The sequence below is a fragment of the Schistocerca cancellata genome, chromosome 12, assembly GCF_023864275.1.
Source record: "Schistocerca cancellata isolate TAMUIC-IGC-003103 chromosome 12, iqSchCanc2.1, whole genome shotgun sequence".
Taxonomy (NCBI): Eukaryota; Metazoa; Arthropoda; class Insecta; order Orthoptera; family Acrididae; genus Schistocerca; species Schistocerca cancellata.
The window spans coordinates 50919102-50937637 of NC_064637.1; the positions used below are offsets into that span (position 1 = coordinate 50919102).

Genomic DNA, 18536 nt, shown 5'->3' on the forward strand with positions numbered 1-18536 from the left:
GACATTGAATATTTCGGCCTTTAGTGTGTCATCCTCTGTTTCAGTACCATTTTGGTCACAGAGTGTCTGGACATTTTGTTTTGATCGACCTACCGCTTTGACATAAGACCAAAATTTCTTAGGATTTTCTGCCAAGTCAGTACATAGAACTTTACTTTTGAATTCATTGAACGCCTCTCGCATAGCCCTCATCACACTACATTTCGCTTCGCGTAGTTTTTGTTTGTCTGTAAGGCTTTGGCTATGTTTATGTATGCTGTGAAGTTCCCTTTGCTTCCGCAGCAGTTTTCTAACTCGGTTGTTGTACCGCGGTGGCTCTTTTCCATGTCTTACGATCTTGCTTGGCACAGACTCATCTAAACGTGAGGGATGGCCGGGGCTTCGATGCGACGACGCCCCATACCGCATCCGATTATGAATGTCTGAGGACGACACGGCGGTCGATCAACCGTCGTATGGTTTTACTCTAGTACTGTAGTAATAACAATGTGTCAGAGCTTTATTATGTTCCACTACCCTCTGCAAGTCCTACAAGATTGTAACGAGAATTTCCGAACAGCCTGTATATATCCATGTGTGTATAATTTTTACTTACCTTACAGGATCGTAAATGTTATTTTTCAACTGTGATCAATTTCTGTCTTGTCTTACTTGCGCATGACCACTACAATACTGTATTTACTTGTGTGTCATAAATATGGTTTAGACCTTGAACATTTAGTTATTTTTCGACATAATCACCACTTCTGTCGATGCTTTTTTGTAGACGCTGTGGTAGTTTTTGTATGGCCATGTCATACCAGCTCGCCGCCACGCTGTTCAGAAAGTTATGAACCTCTTCTCCCACCTCGTCGTCGGAGCTGAATCGCTGGGACCACTATTAACGCTAACAGGTAATGTGAGACTCTGAAAAAACTCAGAACCGGAGAAGAGGAATGTTGAGCAAGGGCGTACACATTCTCCATGACAACGCTCGCCCACACATCGCTCGGCAAGCCGTTGCTCTCCTGCACCAGTTTCAGTGGAACATAATCACCCACCCACACTATAGTCCTGACTTGGCGCCCAGTGACTATCACCTGTTCCCTACGTTAAAAGAACATTTGGCCGGAAAGCGATTCAGCTCCGACGACGAGGTGAAAGAAGAGGTTCGCAACTTTCTGAACAGCACGGCGGCGAGCTGGTATGACATGGACAAACAAAAACTGCCACAGCGTCTGCAAAAATGCATCGACAGAAATGGAGATTATGTCGAAAAATAGCTGTCTATGTACTTATAAAAAAACAGGAGACCTTACTTTTGGGATTACCCTCGTACTTCTACTTTGACCACCTGCTTGATTTTCCTTTTGAATTTCATTTTGAGCTTTTCAATGTATGTAAGCCTCCACCACGCTTTGTGACATACCAATAGTTAGCTACTTAGTTCCATTTTCCATGTATCATTTGCACGATAAATATGTAATCATGTGGAACGAATCATTATGCACTGACATAATTTTTTTGTAAATATGCCTCCATGCTGATCATTTGTTAGTTTTTTCGTTCTTTTTTTAATGACAGATCTTAGTCAGTAATTTCTACCTATCACCATTTACACGTTAGAGTAATAGGTAATCTTCTGCGAAATATGAGTTGTCAAAGAGAAACATTTTCAGTTTAGTTTCAAAATTTCACTTTCCTGTTTGCCAAGCATTTTATATCAATGGGTAAGTGATCAAAACTTTAGGTTTCAGCATTGTGAACCCCTATTTGTGGTACAGATAAGTGCCATAATGTGGCGTAACGAATGATATTTTTTTCTTCTGGTACTGTAATTTTGTAAAACAATGACCCTGTTGAAGTGCAGAGGATTATTTACAACAAATTTCATGGGGAACAATTGGACTGTGAAACGGATGCCGATCAGCATGCACACAATACGAAAAGTTTTCAGCCCAAGCCTTCTTCTGAAAGGAAGCAAAGCACACATACACATAGGCCTACATACAATCATACACAGAAAACTGACACAAACACATGACCGCTGTCTCCGGCTGTTCTCCCCGAATCTTTTTTAATGTGGTAGGAAACGCTAACAATGAATAATTATCGGCGGGAGGAATTAGGCGCATTAGATGCTGCACCAACAATCGGCGTGATTACGTAGACATGTGTTGTACGGGGACGAGACCTCTAATACAGTGTGGCTCGTATATCGGAGCGATTTGGAAGGCAATGAAAAAGACAGGAAGGTAGAGAAAGAACGGACATTGAGTAAAGTAAGGCAAATCTATAGTCAAATTACAGGCGTAAAACTACTACGATAAAAGTAGTGCAAACGTAATGCATGTGCGGAAAAGAAAATACCGCTTCAACGGCTCCACTCGCAAATGAAATGTCATTCCTTTAAACTTTAGATTAAGATCGGATTGATCAGCACTGACATAAACAACGCAACGTATCTAATGAAACAACTACGTCTCCACACAGTCAAAACACCCAACACGGTCAAACTGGGCACGGGGAGGTCATAGTGACGTCACGGATATAACCGCGCCGAACATAATGTTTTGGGCTACTAGAGATGGTGGACAACGGTTTCAAGTTTGTGACGTAATGATAACTCCCTTTTTTTTGTCTACATGGTCGGAGGTTTTTTTCGCTTTTGTTTGTCGATGGCTGATAACTCAGAACTAAAGACAGTCCTAAATTACACATACGATATAATTCGGTTATCGTCAGAGATATAAATTTAATAACAAACCATATCTATGATATATAAATACCAGCAATAATCAGACGACGCCAATTTGGCCGTCTTTGCCTTATTACATTGTTAAATCTTTGCCGTCGCAGTCCAACTACTCGCGGAAAGAGATCATTGTGGAATGACCCCTGGGCTAAGAGTGACGATATGTCGTGAGCCTGATTGTTAATACATTGGTGAGTATTCTGCATTCTTTGATACGTCTAATTTCGTCGTGTTAAACCTTGCCATTTTAACCTATGTTTAGACCGAATAATTCGAGTAACTAGCAAAATAATACCATCATCTGGAATACTCTAAAAATCACAATCACAGAGGTTTCATGCAACACAGCTTGCGGAAGACGAAATTGCGGTTTTGGAAACCTATTTTCAGTACTGTATTTACAAGTTAGGCCCGAATCTATTTTGTCAGTTTTGTTATAAATCGTTGTTTTCCGGGCGTCAGTTGTTCTACACGAATTATGTCAGTAACTTTGTTGTTCTGATTTCCCAGTCAATTTCGATCATCAGCATCTTTGTATTTTATTTTTAATGTACGATTGCCGTAAGAAAAAGAGTCTGTTCCGGAGAAGATGTTTAACAGTCTTATGAAAGACAATTAATGCGTGCGAAAATGGTTTATAATGGCCACCTACATTACATAAATAGTGAATAATTGTAAAATCCCATTATCCTTACAAATATGTAGACCACGTTCAGATGGAATGAGTGAGAGCAAGACGATTTGTAGTGTCCGTCACTTTACTTCTCAGGACCCATCGACTGATTAATTACTAAGTTCTAGACTTGTTATGTTTATTATTTCATATCATGTGACAATAAAGAATTGCTTATGCACAAAGCAAGTTTCACACGATTATTTAAAAGGAGGACGCTATAGAGAGGGATTCTAACATGAGATCATGCCAGGCCAAGACAATAGTCGACGAAATTCTCACAAGGAGGTAGAATAGATGCGTCACAGACGTGTGAAGACAGTTGACACGCGTATATTCCTGCATTGTTGACAAAACAATTACTGCCTACGTTGTTGATACAAAAAAAATACGTTCTCTTTTGCCATATTTCACCTACGGCGATTAAGCTACATTTCTTACAGAATATTGTGAAACCAGCCACTTTCACTGGTTGTGGGCGAGAATGTTTGTCACTAAAAGAGTCTTAAATATTTTCACATTAACCAACACCACAGGATGTAGGTGCGTTGCCACTTTTGCTAATTACATCAGCATTAAGATAACTAATTTTATCTAATACACTTAAACTGTGTTTTTCTTCAAATAAATTACGGAGTTAATAACCTACTGGTCAGACCGGTTTTTTTCCCTTCACTTCAAACAAAATCATTTCGTCAACATTAATCAAAGTTTTCTAAGAGCAAGTGGCAATCTGGGAACCCAAGCACAGTTCAAAGATGGTAGAGCGATTGTTTGAAGGGAAAATGACGTGGAACAGAAAGAGCAGATGTATATTACCATCTCCAAAATGGATACTGGAGTGTTAAAATGACCAACAAGAAGTGGTAATGGATAGCAGTTTGCCGAAAAATGCATTTGGCAGTCCTACGTACAAGACGTGGGACACAACTGTTGATACATATTTACATGACAAATTACATACTGTTGTCTTGGTCTTATATGACGACGTTACATTACACATTAGCCACACAGAATTTAACCCAAGATATCTTATTTTATCTAATATACATAAACCGTGTTTCTCTTAAATAACTCACGGAATTAATAATCTACTGGTCAAATTCAAATGTGTGTGAAATCTTATGGGACTTAACTGCTAAGGTCATCAGTCCCTAAGCTTACACACTACTTAACCTAAATTATCCTAAGGACAAGCACACACATCCATGCCCGAGGGAGGACTTCTGCCGGGACCAGGCGCACAGTCCATGACTGCAGCGCCTGAGACCGCTCGGCTAATCCCGCGCGGCTCTACTGATCAGATCAATACGTTTTTTCCTTTCACTTCAAACAAAATCATTTTGTCAACATTAAACAACGTTTTTAAGAGCACGTGGCAACAGCGTAACCCAAGCACGGATCACAGATGGTTCAAATGGTTCAAATGGCTCTGAGCACTATGGGACTTAACATCTATGGTGATCAGTCCCCTAGATCTTAGAACTACTTAAACCTAACTAACCTAAGGACAGCACACAACACCCAGCCATCACGAGGCAGAGAAAATCCCTTACCCCCCCGGGAATCGAAACCGGGAACCCGGGCGTGGGAAGCAAGAACGCTACCGCACGACCACGAGATGCGGGCGGATCACAGATGGCTGAGCGTTTACGTTTGAGGGGAAAATGACGTGGAACTGAAAGAGCGACCTCTATAGTAGTATCTCCAAAACGGATACTAGAGTGTTACAATGACCAACAGGAAGTGGTACTGGATAGCAGTTTTCAGAAAAGTGTGTTTGGCTTACACAGCACGGGACACAAATCTTGATAGATATTTACGTGGAAATGATATGTATGACGAAGTTACATTTCTTAAAAAAAGGAAAAACAGCAACCAATCATTGTCGATAGCATTATTCATTAAAAAGGAATAGCGTCATTAGAGGTTTCGGGCGTACAGGTGCATTTTCAAATTTGGCGGATTTTCAGATTTGAAATTACGTTTAGCTTGTGCTGAATACGAGACGAAGGTTGATTTTGGTTGTGGCGAAGGTTTCCTGGGATGTCGTAACTTACAGCCAAATTCCATGTAAGCACAGAAACTATTCGCGGCATTTAATTTTAACAACTACAACCGATTTTTTTTTCTGTTACAGAAAGTACATAGCACGCAATAATATGCTGACGCGTGTATACTTAAGTTGTAGGGATGAGATATGTCAAGCACGATCTGAAATTCAGAGAGATCAAGAATTGCCGCTGACGAAACTACGGATGGAGACTAATAGATAGCAAGTGATCATAGCTTAAGGGTAGGTTTTGTATGGTGTTCAGCTAGTCATGTTTTCCGTAATTATTATTACAACTTCTCTCTCATTTGCACGTGTATCAGTACTTGGTACATTTGCTGAGGTGTCACTTCCTTTGTAACGTAGACAGTCTTATAACGGTCCAACATACACCGAAATCTGTTGATGAGTACTGTGATGTTGACACGGTGAAATTTTAGACGTATCTCAGAGTGTAGGTAACGACCGCTTGCCAGTGTTGCCAACTCTAAAAAACCCGAGTCGCTAGATTCAATATCAAAAGTCGCTAGAAAGTCGCTAAAACTGATTTTACTAGGGGTGTAACGAAAATTTCGTGCTGTGAATGGTGCAATAAGCCAGTGGGGTGGGGGGGGGGATAAAATATTAATAAAAACTCTCATACGTAATTGCTATATTGTCTTAATTAAATGACGCATCGCTTGCAACAACATACATATAAAATACGCTAACGTTTAATTAAACATGTTATCAACATTGACACAACACATAAATTGTTGTTTTAATCACAGTAGTCAAATATACTAGAAATATACAACTGTATTTGTAACAAAAGAAAGCAAGAACTCAAATTAGGCTACAAAATATGTACATGCCGGTATGTGAGCTATTCATCGTCGTCACTCAGAAGATCGAATAACTCTTCTGTTTCATGCTCTGACAGAACTGTAGTTGATGTAGAGGGCTGAACGTCGCTCTAAAGATGATGTTAAAGTTCGACCGGTTTTGTCGCAAAAGAGTAATTTTTGTTCGTTCCAATAAGCTCCAATACGTCCGACGGTATGTCAAAAGATGCACAATCTTTATTTTGTTTCTTCAGTTGGTCTGCCGGCCGTGGTGGCCAAGCGGTTAAAGGCGCTACAGTCTGGAACCGCGCGGCCGCTACGGTCGCAGGTTCGAATCCTGCCTCGGGCATGGATGTGTGTGATGTCCTTAGGTTAGTTAGGTTTAAGTAGTTCTAAGTTCTAGGGGACTGATGACCTTAGCAGTTAAGTCCCATAGTGCTCAGAGCCATTTCAGTTGGTCTCTGAATATGATCAAAGCGTTAATTGTGTTTAACGATAATCTGTTACATAGTTTCGTTTTTATAATGTTCATAGAATTGAATATTCTGCATTTGAATGCGGTGGGCATAGAACAGTCATTGCTAGCTGTGAAATCAAAGAAAAAGGATTCGCCCCTGCGGCATTTTTATACTGCAAAACCTCACTCCAAAATCGAACAGTGTTAGTAGTGTTATTCCACCTAATGAAGTTGATATTATGCCATTCTTGCAGCATACCGTCTACGAAATCGCCTCTAAAACCCAATTCTTTGGCTACATCCGCTACAGCAATATTTGTATTCACTTTTAGTGTTTCTTCAACATTCAGCATTGACATTTTTTTCAGGGTCGTAACGTTGCTTGGCAGTCTTTGTTGAATTTAGATATTGATACCTCTGTGGATTCATCTATTAGTACACTGTATTTTTGGTTACCTATATCTTCAACCAATGATTGTGTAAAATATGGAGCCAAACCTTCAGTTATAATGTTGTGCACTTTGTACGATGTAAATGCATGTTTTTAGCGCCCTCATCACCAGAAAACACCTTCTTGCACAGTATTCCTAAATCATCCACAGCTAAAATAGAACAATGTTCAGCAATAAATAAAGAAAGGGCGCCTTCCGCTCTGCTTGCTATTCTAACTGTAGTTTTCGGGACAATTTTCACAGGTAAGGTGGTTTGTGTTTTTTTTAAATCAATTTTTTGTTTATGCTTAATAGTTTTCGAATGCTTTCTAATATCACACAATTTAGCATAAAAAACTGTTGCACATACTTGACATCTTGCCTTTGTTAAGTCTCCAACGACTGGTTTCAGCCACCCATTGAATTCAGGTTCTGCTTCCCACGCATCCCGATATTTTTGAGCGTACTGCTTCTTCTTCTTCTGCGGTAAATCCATTATGTAGGCCACCACAACATAAAGTTTCACCAATTTATAATCACTGAAAATACATTAAAACTCAGGCGAACTAGAGGTCATGAAACAATCTACTTACTCAGTAACTCGATATCAGTCCTATTGTTCATTGTTTAAAACGTAATGTCTGAGATACCCCTACCGAATTGTTCTTGCGTTACCACCGTGCATGTGGTAATAATTTGACTGCTAGTTAACATTTCGAATAATTAGAGGTTGCTGGACAGAAATGTATTTTATTATACTTAATATTTCGTATGTTTTTTGTCAATTCGAAAAATAAAGGTAGTTCAAAAGTTAAAGAATTATAGATCGATACGCTATCGACAATAACAGGCTAGTGGGTAATGAAAATGGATTGTTCTATAGTCAAGGTTTGCTTACTCTGTAGGCAATTCCCAGATTCAGGTTTACTAAATGCTGAACAATGCTACATGATCTGCTAAGAACTTAATTTAATTTAGTAATCTAGAACAAAGTCTGTGTAGTACCCATTCTATAGTTAAAATCTTAGTTTTGTTAATGAAAATACTGGCCCAAAATAGTTTTGATTTGTACTTCAAAAGTCGTCAGTACTCCAAAAGTCGCCAGAAAAGTCGCTAAATAATTTTTGTCTCTAAAAAGTTTTTTATGTCACTAAGACGAAGGCAAAAGTCGCCATTTCTAGCGACAAAGTCGCTAAATTGGCAACACTGCCGCTTGCACAAAAAGGACTACTTTATTGTAACTGCAGTTAACAATAAACTGCGACAGCGTAAAAAATTTTCTAAGGTACATGCTGATTCACTTCACTGTTAGGCCCAATTAACAGTGAGTCAGGCTTTTATCTTACACTATTTCCTGCTGCAGAGCATTAGTACTGCAAAGAACTTCCGCCACAAAGAAAAAACGTCTGGTATTCAGCATATAATGAACGTAATACAGATATGAACAGCAAGCTGCGATTGTCTCTCGGTTTAGAGTTATCGGTGCTATTTTTAATTAATTAAAAAATCCATACAGTCGATTCTTGCATATTAGAGCTTCGATAAATCGAATTTCTCGATGATTCAAAGAAGTTGCCCGGTCGCGTGGAAAAACCTCGTTAAGGTGCGTTTACACTGGGATACATGTATCGCGACATGTATGAGCGACATGTCAATTTGACATGTCGCGATACATGACCTCATACAAAAATTCACGGAACTTGTATGCGGACCCTCGAGCTCATACATGTCGCGTATACATTTTGTATATCGCTTTTTGGCCATATACGCGACATGTATGAGCGACATTTGAACTCGCGCATGCGCAGTACTATCATTTCCTGTCGTCTTGTCGCCTGCCGCTTATTTTGACGATTAGCGCATGCGTAGTACCAGGCTCTTTGGCGGCTGTTTGAGTTTTGGAGGTACCGACTATCGTTTCGACGTTAATTTATCTGCATAGAGCATCAAAAAGTGCCATATGCAACATTATTCTTCGTGTTTGCGAGGCCATTGTGCAAGTTTTATTCCAAGAAGTGAAGGTAAAAGTTTTATATATATCAGAGTATGTAATACATTCTATAATTTTTTCATGCATCTGGCACGTATATCAATTTTTTGCTATTATTCCGGCGGCCTCGCGTGATAATGTTGACAACGGATGCCGACAATCGTGTGTGAGACGTTGGCATTAGCAATCGCGCGACGATGCAAATGTTTTGCAATGAAATCTTCGTGGCCAAAAAACGGAGTGTTACTGCCAACTGATCCTCTGGTGGAATCGCTTCCCGAAAGTTTGTGTTGGTTTTGGACACAAGAGGAGTCACAAGTGATAACAAACCGCGGAAATCCTCCATACTCATCCTAAAATAATTTCTGAAATACGCGCCATCCTTTAGCGTTAATTCGCGAGAAACTCTCTCTGCCACCATCTCCGCTTCCTCCGCCTTTTCTTCCTATCATCTTCCAAAAGAGCAAGTGTACCAGAACATAAAAATGTGAAATCTTCCAAATCGTCGTCGAAAGCTATCGCACAGTGATACATATCAACCAGTGTAAACGCACGCTCATACATGTATGAGGTTGATACTTGTCAACTCATACAAGTCGCGATACATGTCGCAAAGTCGCATATACATGTATCTCATACATGTGCCGATACAAATGGCAGTGTAAACGCACCTTTAAATCGAAGAAATTCTAAGCATCTTGGCACATTCGATAAATCGTAGCGATTGTGAAGACGGGGAATCTATAAATCGAAGTTAGCGGCTATCTTAACACCCTGTAATTCGAACATTTTATCAGTTGGTTTGGCAATTCTTTCTACTTTTTGTGACACTCTTTCTTTACCCAACAATGAATAACTTAGTGCAGTTGCGGATAAGGTGAACCAAAGACAGCGTTTTATTGGCAGAACGCTTATAAGGCGCAACAGATCTACTATAGAAACTGCCTACATTACCCTTGCTCCTTCTCTTATAGAGTACTGCTGCGCAGTATGGGTTCCTTCGGAGATTGAACTGATGGAGGACATCGAAAAAGTTCAACGAATGACAGCTTGTTTTGTATTACAGCGGAATGTGGAGATAGTGTCACGGACTGGAACAACAGCGTTCTCCGTTCCGTGGAGGTCTTTTCACGAAATTTCAGTCATCAACTTTCTCCTCCGAATACGAAAATATTCAGTCGACACCCACTTACATAATTGTGATAAAATATGAGAAATCAGAACTCGCGCGGAAATATTTAAGTGTTCTTTCCCGCGTACCATTAGAATGTGGAACGGTACAGAAATAGTCTGACGTGTGCACTGGGGAGTCGTCAAGAATTTAAATCACTTGCAAAAGTGATCTGAAGGATGCACGCGTGACTGACTCTCAAAGGGCTGTCCTCCTGATTTGGAAAAAGAAAGACATAACGTTAGATGGTACATTATGCTGACCGTGTGCAATTCTGCAATGTCCTCACAGCCAACGCAGAAGTAGACGATGTATTTTAGGCTTTCCTGCCAACAGGACATGACAAGAATTTGTAATCCTCTGGGCCTGTTGAGTAATAAATGTTTTTCAAGGACCTAATACATTTTGTATATCTGGTTGCGTTGCTATATGCCTGTTTTAGCTATGCAGCCATCATCAGATAATCTGTAATAGAAAATCTTACAATTTTTGATGTATTTGTTGTATTACATGGATAACATGATTTTACATACATTTTCATTGTTTCTGTTGCTGTCTATCTGTTTAATGATTATATTCTTTCGTTGTTATTCTACTGTTGTGTATTACGGTATGTTCTGATATTTCATTAACCCTCAAACGGAGTGGCGGGGTCCTCTTTGATACCAGTGAAACTGTACACCCCTGCAATTTCCTCTATTGGTCATTCTGTGTTGGAGGTTCGACACACCTTGGCGACAATCGAACCAGCGTTGCCAATTTAGCGACTATGTCGCTAGAAAATAAAGTTTATGTGAAGAAGAGATGCATTCAGTTTAGCCTGAAACTCATAAAAGAAATTCAACAAAGACTGCCAAGTAAAGTTACGATCCTGAAAAAAATTTCAATGCTGAATGTTGAAGAAACACTAAAAGTGAATAAAAATAATGCTGTCGCGGATGTAGCCAAAAAACTGGGTTTTAGTGGCGATTTCATAGACTGTATGTTGCAAGAATGGCATAATATCAACTTCATTAGGTGGAATAACACTACTAACACTGCTCTTTTTTGGAGTGAGGTTTTGCAGTATGAAAATGCCACAGGGGAGAATCCTTTTTCTTTGATTTCACAGCTAGCAATGACTGTTCTATGCCTACCGCATTAAAATGCAGAAATGGAAAGAATATTCAGTTCTATGAACATTATAAAAACCAAACAACGTAACGGATTATCGTTAAAGACAATTAATGCTTTGATCATATTGAGACCAGCTGAAGAAACAAAATAAAGATTGTGCGTGTTTCGACATACCGTCAGACGTATTGGAGCTTGTTGGAACGAACAAAAGTTACCCATTTGCGAAAAAACCAGTCGAACTGCAACATCATCTTTTGAACGACGTTCAACCCTCTGCATCAACTACAGTTCTGTCAGAGCATGAAACAGAAGTTTTTCGATCTTATGAGTGACGGATATGAGTAGCTCACATACCGGTATGTATATATTTTGTAACCTAATTTGTTTTCTTGCTTTCTTTTGTTGCAAATATAGTTGTATATTTCTAGTATATTTGACTACTGTGATTGAAAGAACAATTTGTGTTGCGTCAATTATGATAACACGTTTAATTAAACGTTTGCGTATTTTATATATATGTTGTTGCAAGCGATGCGTCATTTAATTAAGACAATATAGCAATTACGTATGAGAGTTTTTATTAATATTTTATCCCCCCCCCCCCCCCCCGCCCCGCTGGCTTATTGCACCATTCACAGCACGAAATTTTCAGTACACCCCTAGTAAAATCAGTTTTAGCGACTTTCTAGCGATTTTTGATATTGAATCTAGCGACTCGGGTTTTTTGGTGTTGGCAACACTGAATCGAACTAAAAGCATATCGAGTCGTCTGCTTTTTCAGTGCATAGCCGTAAAGTTTGGGTGGTCCCATTATTGACCGCACGACTCCGTAGGTGTTCGTGGTTTCAATACGGTCAAACGTAATGTATCAACTAAATATCATTTTATTTTTGGGCTTAATTAGTATTTCCATTTATTCTAAGTGTTCCTATGGCTTGGGACCCTCATACGTTTGTCAGTGCTTGACGCCAATTTTCTGGATTTTGTGAGGTAAACGTAAGAACAAAACGAACATAGCGATGGAAAATGATTTCGAAGATGAAAGTGACTTCTTACAACAGTGAAAATGAAACTGCTTCAGAACAAAGTTGTGACTAAGATAACGTGAAATGAATACAGAGAGGAGGTTCAGTGATGATGTGTAAATAGTGTGTTCATTATATGCTGCTAATTTTTCACGCCGTATTTGTTCATCTTACAGCTATCTATTACTGTTCTCCTAACACAATAAACTTATTTTAATTTTAATGTTTCATTTCACGTCGGTTTTATGCAGGATTTCATAAACTTGTTTTTATTTGTTTTTGAGTTTTTTTCTGTTAAACTGGTGTTTTGTATTCTAATACATGCAAGTATGAAATTTATGAATAAATATTTATAATGAAAGAAAATTAAATTACTTCTCAGGGCATAAACAAAAGCGGTGTCCTTTTCGACCCCACAACGCTACTTCTGGTACAACAAAGTCACAACTCCGTTTGAGGGTTAATAATGGTCTGAGATAAAATAATTTCGAGTTGACAAAATTGAAGTTTTGTAATATTTTCTCCGCAAATTTGTGCATTTGAAACAGTTAATACCGATAAAAACCTGATAAAATTCGTAGAAGACTAACTTTCTTTTAATCTCCGTTGCAGTTTTGACAATTTGCTTCCCTTTAGTGAAGAAATACGATTGTTGTTGAAATTAATAGTACAGTAAAAACTTCATTAACCGTCACTCTTTAAACCGTCAGTTTTCTGTTAACCGTCACTGCTGTAACAGCATAATAATACTGTAATAACAAAACGCTCTAAGGTGCAGTTTGTTTATTTACTCTATTGTAGTGGGAAGTGAATGGGGTACATTCACGCCGTTGAATGGTACATAAAATATGACCTTCAGTTGACGTGCTAACGCATCTCCCCCTTTTCTTGTCTTTGTCTCACCTGTGAGTCAACAACCACCACTGGATCGGTTATCGGTTACTAGTTGTGGCGAGAAGACTATAATTGTCGCAGTGTATCTAGCCGGCTGTGCCGTGTTACGTCTTTTCCACTTGAGTAAGCTTTATTGACTAATATTTTACACTACCGTATTTAGTGCAGGTGTGTGTGATACAGTGACTTGATAAAATGTCTGAAAAACGTAAACTTGTTGTTTTAGGACTTAACCAAAAACTTGAAACTATAAAACGCTTAAGAAAGGGCGAAACTGCGACAAGTGTAGCGCTGATTTATGGTATTGGAAGAACAACAGTTAACGATATAAAACGTGATGCTGATAAAATGGAACAACATGTATCAACAACGCAGAGCCTGGATGGAGATGTGCGGACAAGAAAGACAATGAAACCTGGAAAATATGATGAATTGGACACTGCAATGTACCGGTGGTTTATACAAGCAAGAAGTCAGGGGATTCCACTTTCAGGGCCTATAATAATGGCCAAGGCTGTTGAAATGAACAACAAACTTGATGGTGACTCGTCTTTTAAAGCAAGTGTCGGGTGGCTCGACAAGTTTAAATTTCGTCATGGCATTCACCAACTTGATATCAGTGGAGAAAAAGTCAGCGCGGATAGCTCTGCTGAGTTCCAGGAATAATTTAAAGAAAAAATGGCTGAATTGGATCTTGTTAGGGAGCAAGTTTACCATTGTGATGAAACTGGGCATTACGTATTTTGCAACTTTTGTACCTACTGTACGGATGTTTTTATCATGTAATAAACAGTTTTATTTGCTATTACAATCGTGTTTGTTTTCGCTCCGAAATATTATCATATTACTGTGAGAGTGATATGTGTCTATACATAAAATAATTGATTGAGGTTATGTTTTGGAGGAATACAGTGTTTCTGTTATCCGTCTATTCGCTCAACAGTCACGACCACGGTTCCGAAGATGACGGTTAATCGAGTTTCCGCTGTGCTACGTTTTAGCTTTCCGTTTGTACTGGAGAAGAGTTGCGTAAAATAGAACACTCACTTATTGGAACTGAAATTCTCTGAACTAACTATCGAAAGTCGACTGTGTGCAGTGGATGGTTGCTGTTTTCTTTGTACGAGTTATCGCGCATTACATTTCATGTGGAGAAGTGAAGAGTGGTTTATTGCTAATGAGCATGTTGTATGATGGCTATGGAAAAGAGATACTCACGTCCCATGGTAATTCCACTTGGTATGCGAAACGACGACGAAAGTAGCGTAGCGAACGCTGACGCGCAACCTGTCGCACTGGCGAAGCGTGTGCTGGGAGCTTACTAATGTGCTACCAGCGAGAGGATGGGGGGGGGGGGGGGGGGGGGCTTACGAGCCTCGAGCGGAAGGGAGGTTGGGGAAGGGAGGGGAGCCAATGACTGACAATCCAGTTCAGGCCAGAGGCTTCTTGACACTCAGATAAGGAACGTACGAGCTGCGCTAGGTTCGCACCAGCCAGCTAAGAGGTGTGGGAGGCTGGTACACCGTGGCTCAGAAATCACAGGAGCTCTAAAAGCGGACAGACCAGCAACTGTGTTGTTTCGGTCTCGTTTCGCCTATGCTTCTACAGGGTTATTACAAATGACTGAAGCGATTTCACAGCTCTACAATAACTTTATTATTTGAGATATTTTCACAATGCTTTGCACACACATACAAAAACTCAAAAAGTTTTTTTTAGGCATTCACAAATGTTCGATATGTGCCCCTTTAGTGATTCGGCAGACATCAAGCCGATAATCAAGTTCCTCCCACACTCGGCGCAGCATGTCCCCATCAGTGAGTTCGAAAAGCATCGTTGATGCGAGCTCGCAGTTCTGGCACGTTTCTTGGTAGAGGAGGTTTAAACACTGAATCTTTCACATAACCCCACAGAAAGAAATCGCATGGGGTTTAAGTCGGGAGAGCGTGGAGGCCATGACATGAATTGCTGATCATGATCTCCACCACGACCGATCCATCGGTTTTCCAATCTCCTGTTTAAGAAATGCCGAACATCGTGATGGAAGTGCGGTGGAAAGATGAAGTCGGCGCTGTCGATGTCCAGTTGTGGCATGAGCCAATTTTCCAGCATGTCCAGATACACGTGTCCTGTAACGTTTTTTTCGCAGAAGAAAAAGGGGTCAACCGTTTCTTCGCTCACTGCAGGCCGACCCGTTGATTTCCCCTTACAGAGGCATCCAGAAGCTTTAAACTGCGCATACCATCGCCGAATGGAGTTAGCAGTTGGTGGATCTATGTTGAACTTCGTCCTGAAGTGTCGTTGCACTGTTATGACTGACTGATGTGAGTGCATTTCAAGCACGACATACGCTTTCTCGGCTCCTGTCGCCATTTTGTCTCACTGCGCTCTCGAGTGCTCTGGCGGCAGAAACCTGAAGTGCGGCTTCAGCCGAACTAAACTTTATGAGTTTTTCTACGTATCCGTAGTGTGTCGTGACCATATGTCAATGAATGGAGCTACAGTGAATTTATGAAATCGCTTCAATCATTTGTAATAGCCCTGTATATCTTCGCACGTACTCCGCAAGCCACCAGCAGGTCAATAGCGTATGGTACCTTGCACCGATCTCAGCCACTTCCTTTCCTGATCCACTCCCAAATGTAGTGAGACAAAAACGAATCTACAGGGTGTTCCATTGATTGTGAGCGGGCCAAATGTCTCACGAAGTAAGCGCCAAACGAAAAAACTACAAAGAACGAAACTTGCCTAGCTTGAATGGGAAAACCAAATGGCGCTATGGTTGGCCCGATAGATGGCGCTGCCATAGGTCAAACGGATATCAACTGCGTTTCTTTAAATAGGAACCCCCATTTTTAATTACATATTCGTGTAGTACGTAAAGAAATATGAATGTTTAGGTTGGGCCACTTTTTTCGCTTTGTGAAAGATGGCGCTGTAATAATCACAAACATAGGGCTCACAATTTTAGACGAACAGTTGATAACAGGTAGGTTTTTTAAATTAAAATACAGAACGTAGGTACGTTTGAACATTTTATTTCGATTGTTCCTTTGTGCACTTACCATTTCTGAGAACGCATGCTGTGACAGCGTAATTACCTGTAAGTACCACATTAATGCAATAAATGCTCAAAATGATGACCGTCAACCTCAGTGCATTTGGCAATACCTGTAACGACATTCCTGTCAGCAGCAAGTAGTTCGCCTTCCGTATTGTTCGCACATGCATTGACAATGCACCGACGCATGTTTTCAGGCGTTGTCGGTGGATCACGGTAGCAAATACCCTTCAACTTTCACCACAGAAAGAAATCCGGGGACGTCAGATCCGGTGAATGTGCGGGCCACGGTGTGGTGTTTCGACGACCAATCCACCTGTCACGAAATATGCTATTCAATACCGCTTCAACCGCACGCGAGCTATGTGCCCGAAATCTATCATGTTGGAAGTACATCGCCATTCTGTCATGCAGTGAAAAATCTTGTAGTAACATCGATAGAACAATATGCATGAAATCAGCATACATTGCACCATTTAGACTGCAAAAAAAAAAGAAAAAAAAATTTCAAATGGCCCTAGAACTTAGAACTACTTAAACCTAACTAAGGACATCATACACATCCATGCCCGAGGCATGATTCGAACCTGCGACCGTAGCGGTCGCGCGGTTCCAGAGTGTAGTGCCTCGAACCGCTCGGTCACTCAGACCGCCCCACACCATTTTGAATTGTCTCCTGCTGACTTGCGGGGTCCATGGATTCATGAGGTTTTCTCCATACCCGTACACCACCACCCGCTCGGTACTATTTGAAACGAGACTCGTCCGACCAGGCAACAAGTTTCCAGTCACCAGCAGTCCAATGTTGGTGTTGAGTGCCGTGAAATAGGTTGTTCTTAATGTTTGTCATAAATTTACAGGAATAATCGGCTTTCAAGTTTTCCGAGGGACTGTATTTGATGCAGTTGCAAGTAAAATGCAACATGATATACAGCAGATTCGATAGCGTGATGGCTAGGTACCTTATTGCAGCACATGGTTCGCTGGTTCTAATCTATCCTGAGTCTGTTTTCTTTCTCGTTCAATTTGAATTACCTACATCTCGTAATTGTAAAATTCATCATCATTTTTTTACGAATGATGCCCGTCTTCTTGTTATTAATTACATTTTGCAAGCAAAATTCTTGTTTTCATTTGAAATATAAATTCTCAGCTGTCGATATTTTATGAAAGACTGTTAAGAAAGGGCGTTTAAATTAAGAAAACTCAACAATTTAATTTTTAGGGCAAAAATGAAAAATTAACTACTCTTTATTTGGACTACACCCATTGTTTTATAGCACAGATGTGTCGTAGAAACTTGAAAAACAATCATTTTGACAGCATCGAGCATACCATACAAATGCTGAATTTTTACATTTGCCACTGTACCATTTCAATATTAACCCAACAGAACTGATCTGGAGCCAAATTAAGGGATTTGGCCCGAGAAATAACAAAACGGTTAAGTTGCCAGACGTACTAGAAATAACGCACAGAGCTTTTTCATGTCACTGCCGATCTACAAAAAATGGCTCTGAGCACTATAGGACTTAACTGCTGTGGTCATCAGTCCCCTAGAACCTAGAACTACTTAAACCTAACTAACCTAAGGACATCACAAACACCCATGCCCGAGGCAGGATTCGAACCTGCGACCGCAGCGGTCGCGCGGCTCCAGACTGTAGCGCCTAGAACCGCTCGGCCACTTGCCGATCTACATCTACATCTAGATCTACATCTACATCCATACTCCGCAAGCCACCTGACGGTGTGTGGCGGAGGGTACCTTAAGTACCTCTATCGGTTCTCCCTTCTATTCCAGTCTCCTACTGTTCTGTGTGGGCTCTAATCTCTCTGATTTTATCCTCATGGTCTCTTCGCGAGAAATACGTAGGAGGGAGCAATATACCGCTTGACTCCTCGGTGAAGGTATGTTCTCAAAACTTCAACAAAAGACCGTACCGAGCTACTGAGCGTCTCTCTCGCAGAGTCTTCCACTGGAGTTTGTCTATCATCTCCGTAACGCTTTCGCGATTACTAAATGATCCTGTAACGAAGCGCGCTGCTGTCCGTTGGATCTTCTCTATCTCCTCTATCAACCCCATCTGGTATGGACCCCACACTG

At 40.4% G+C, this 18536-nt stretch overlaps 1 protein-coding gene across 3 annotated transcripts in view; it reads right to left on the reverse strand.

The window, feature by feature from the left end:
* The window catches only part of LOC126109629 (natterin-3-like), a 117507-nt gene extending 102823 nt beyond the window's left edge, over positions 1 to 14684 (reverse strand). Inside the window, exon 1 of one of the 3 annotated variants that reach the window (XM_049914674.1) lies at positions 14587 to 14684. Coding sequence is in view for 1 of the 3 variants with exons in the window: in XM_049914675.1 (XP_049770632.1) it covers positions 14587 to 14593 (7 nt within the window). In the remaining 2 variants the exon portion in view is untranslated. The remainder of the gene's footprint in view (positions 1 to 14586) is intronic. The other 2 variants (XM_049914675.1, XM_049914673.1) reach the window with 2 other exon arrangements.
* Between the last annotated feature and the right edge of the window lie 3852 nt (positions 14685 to 18536).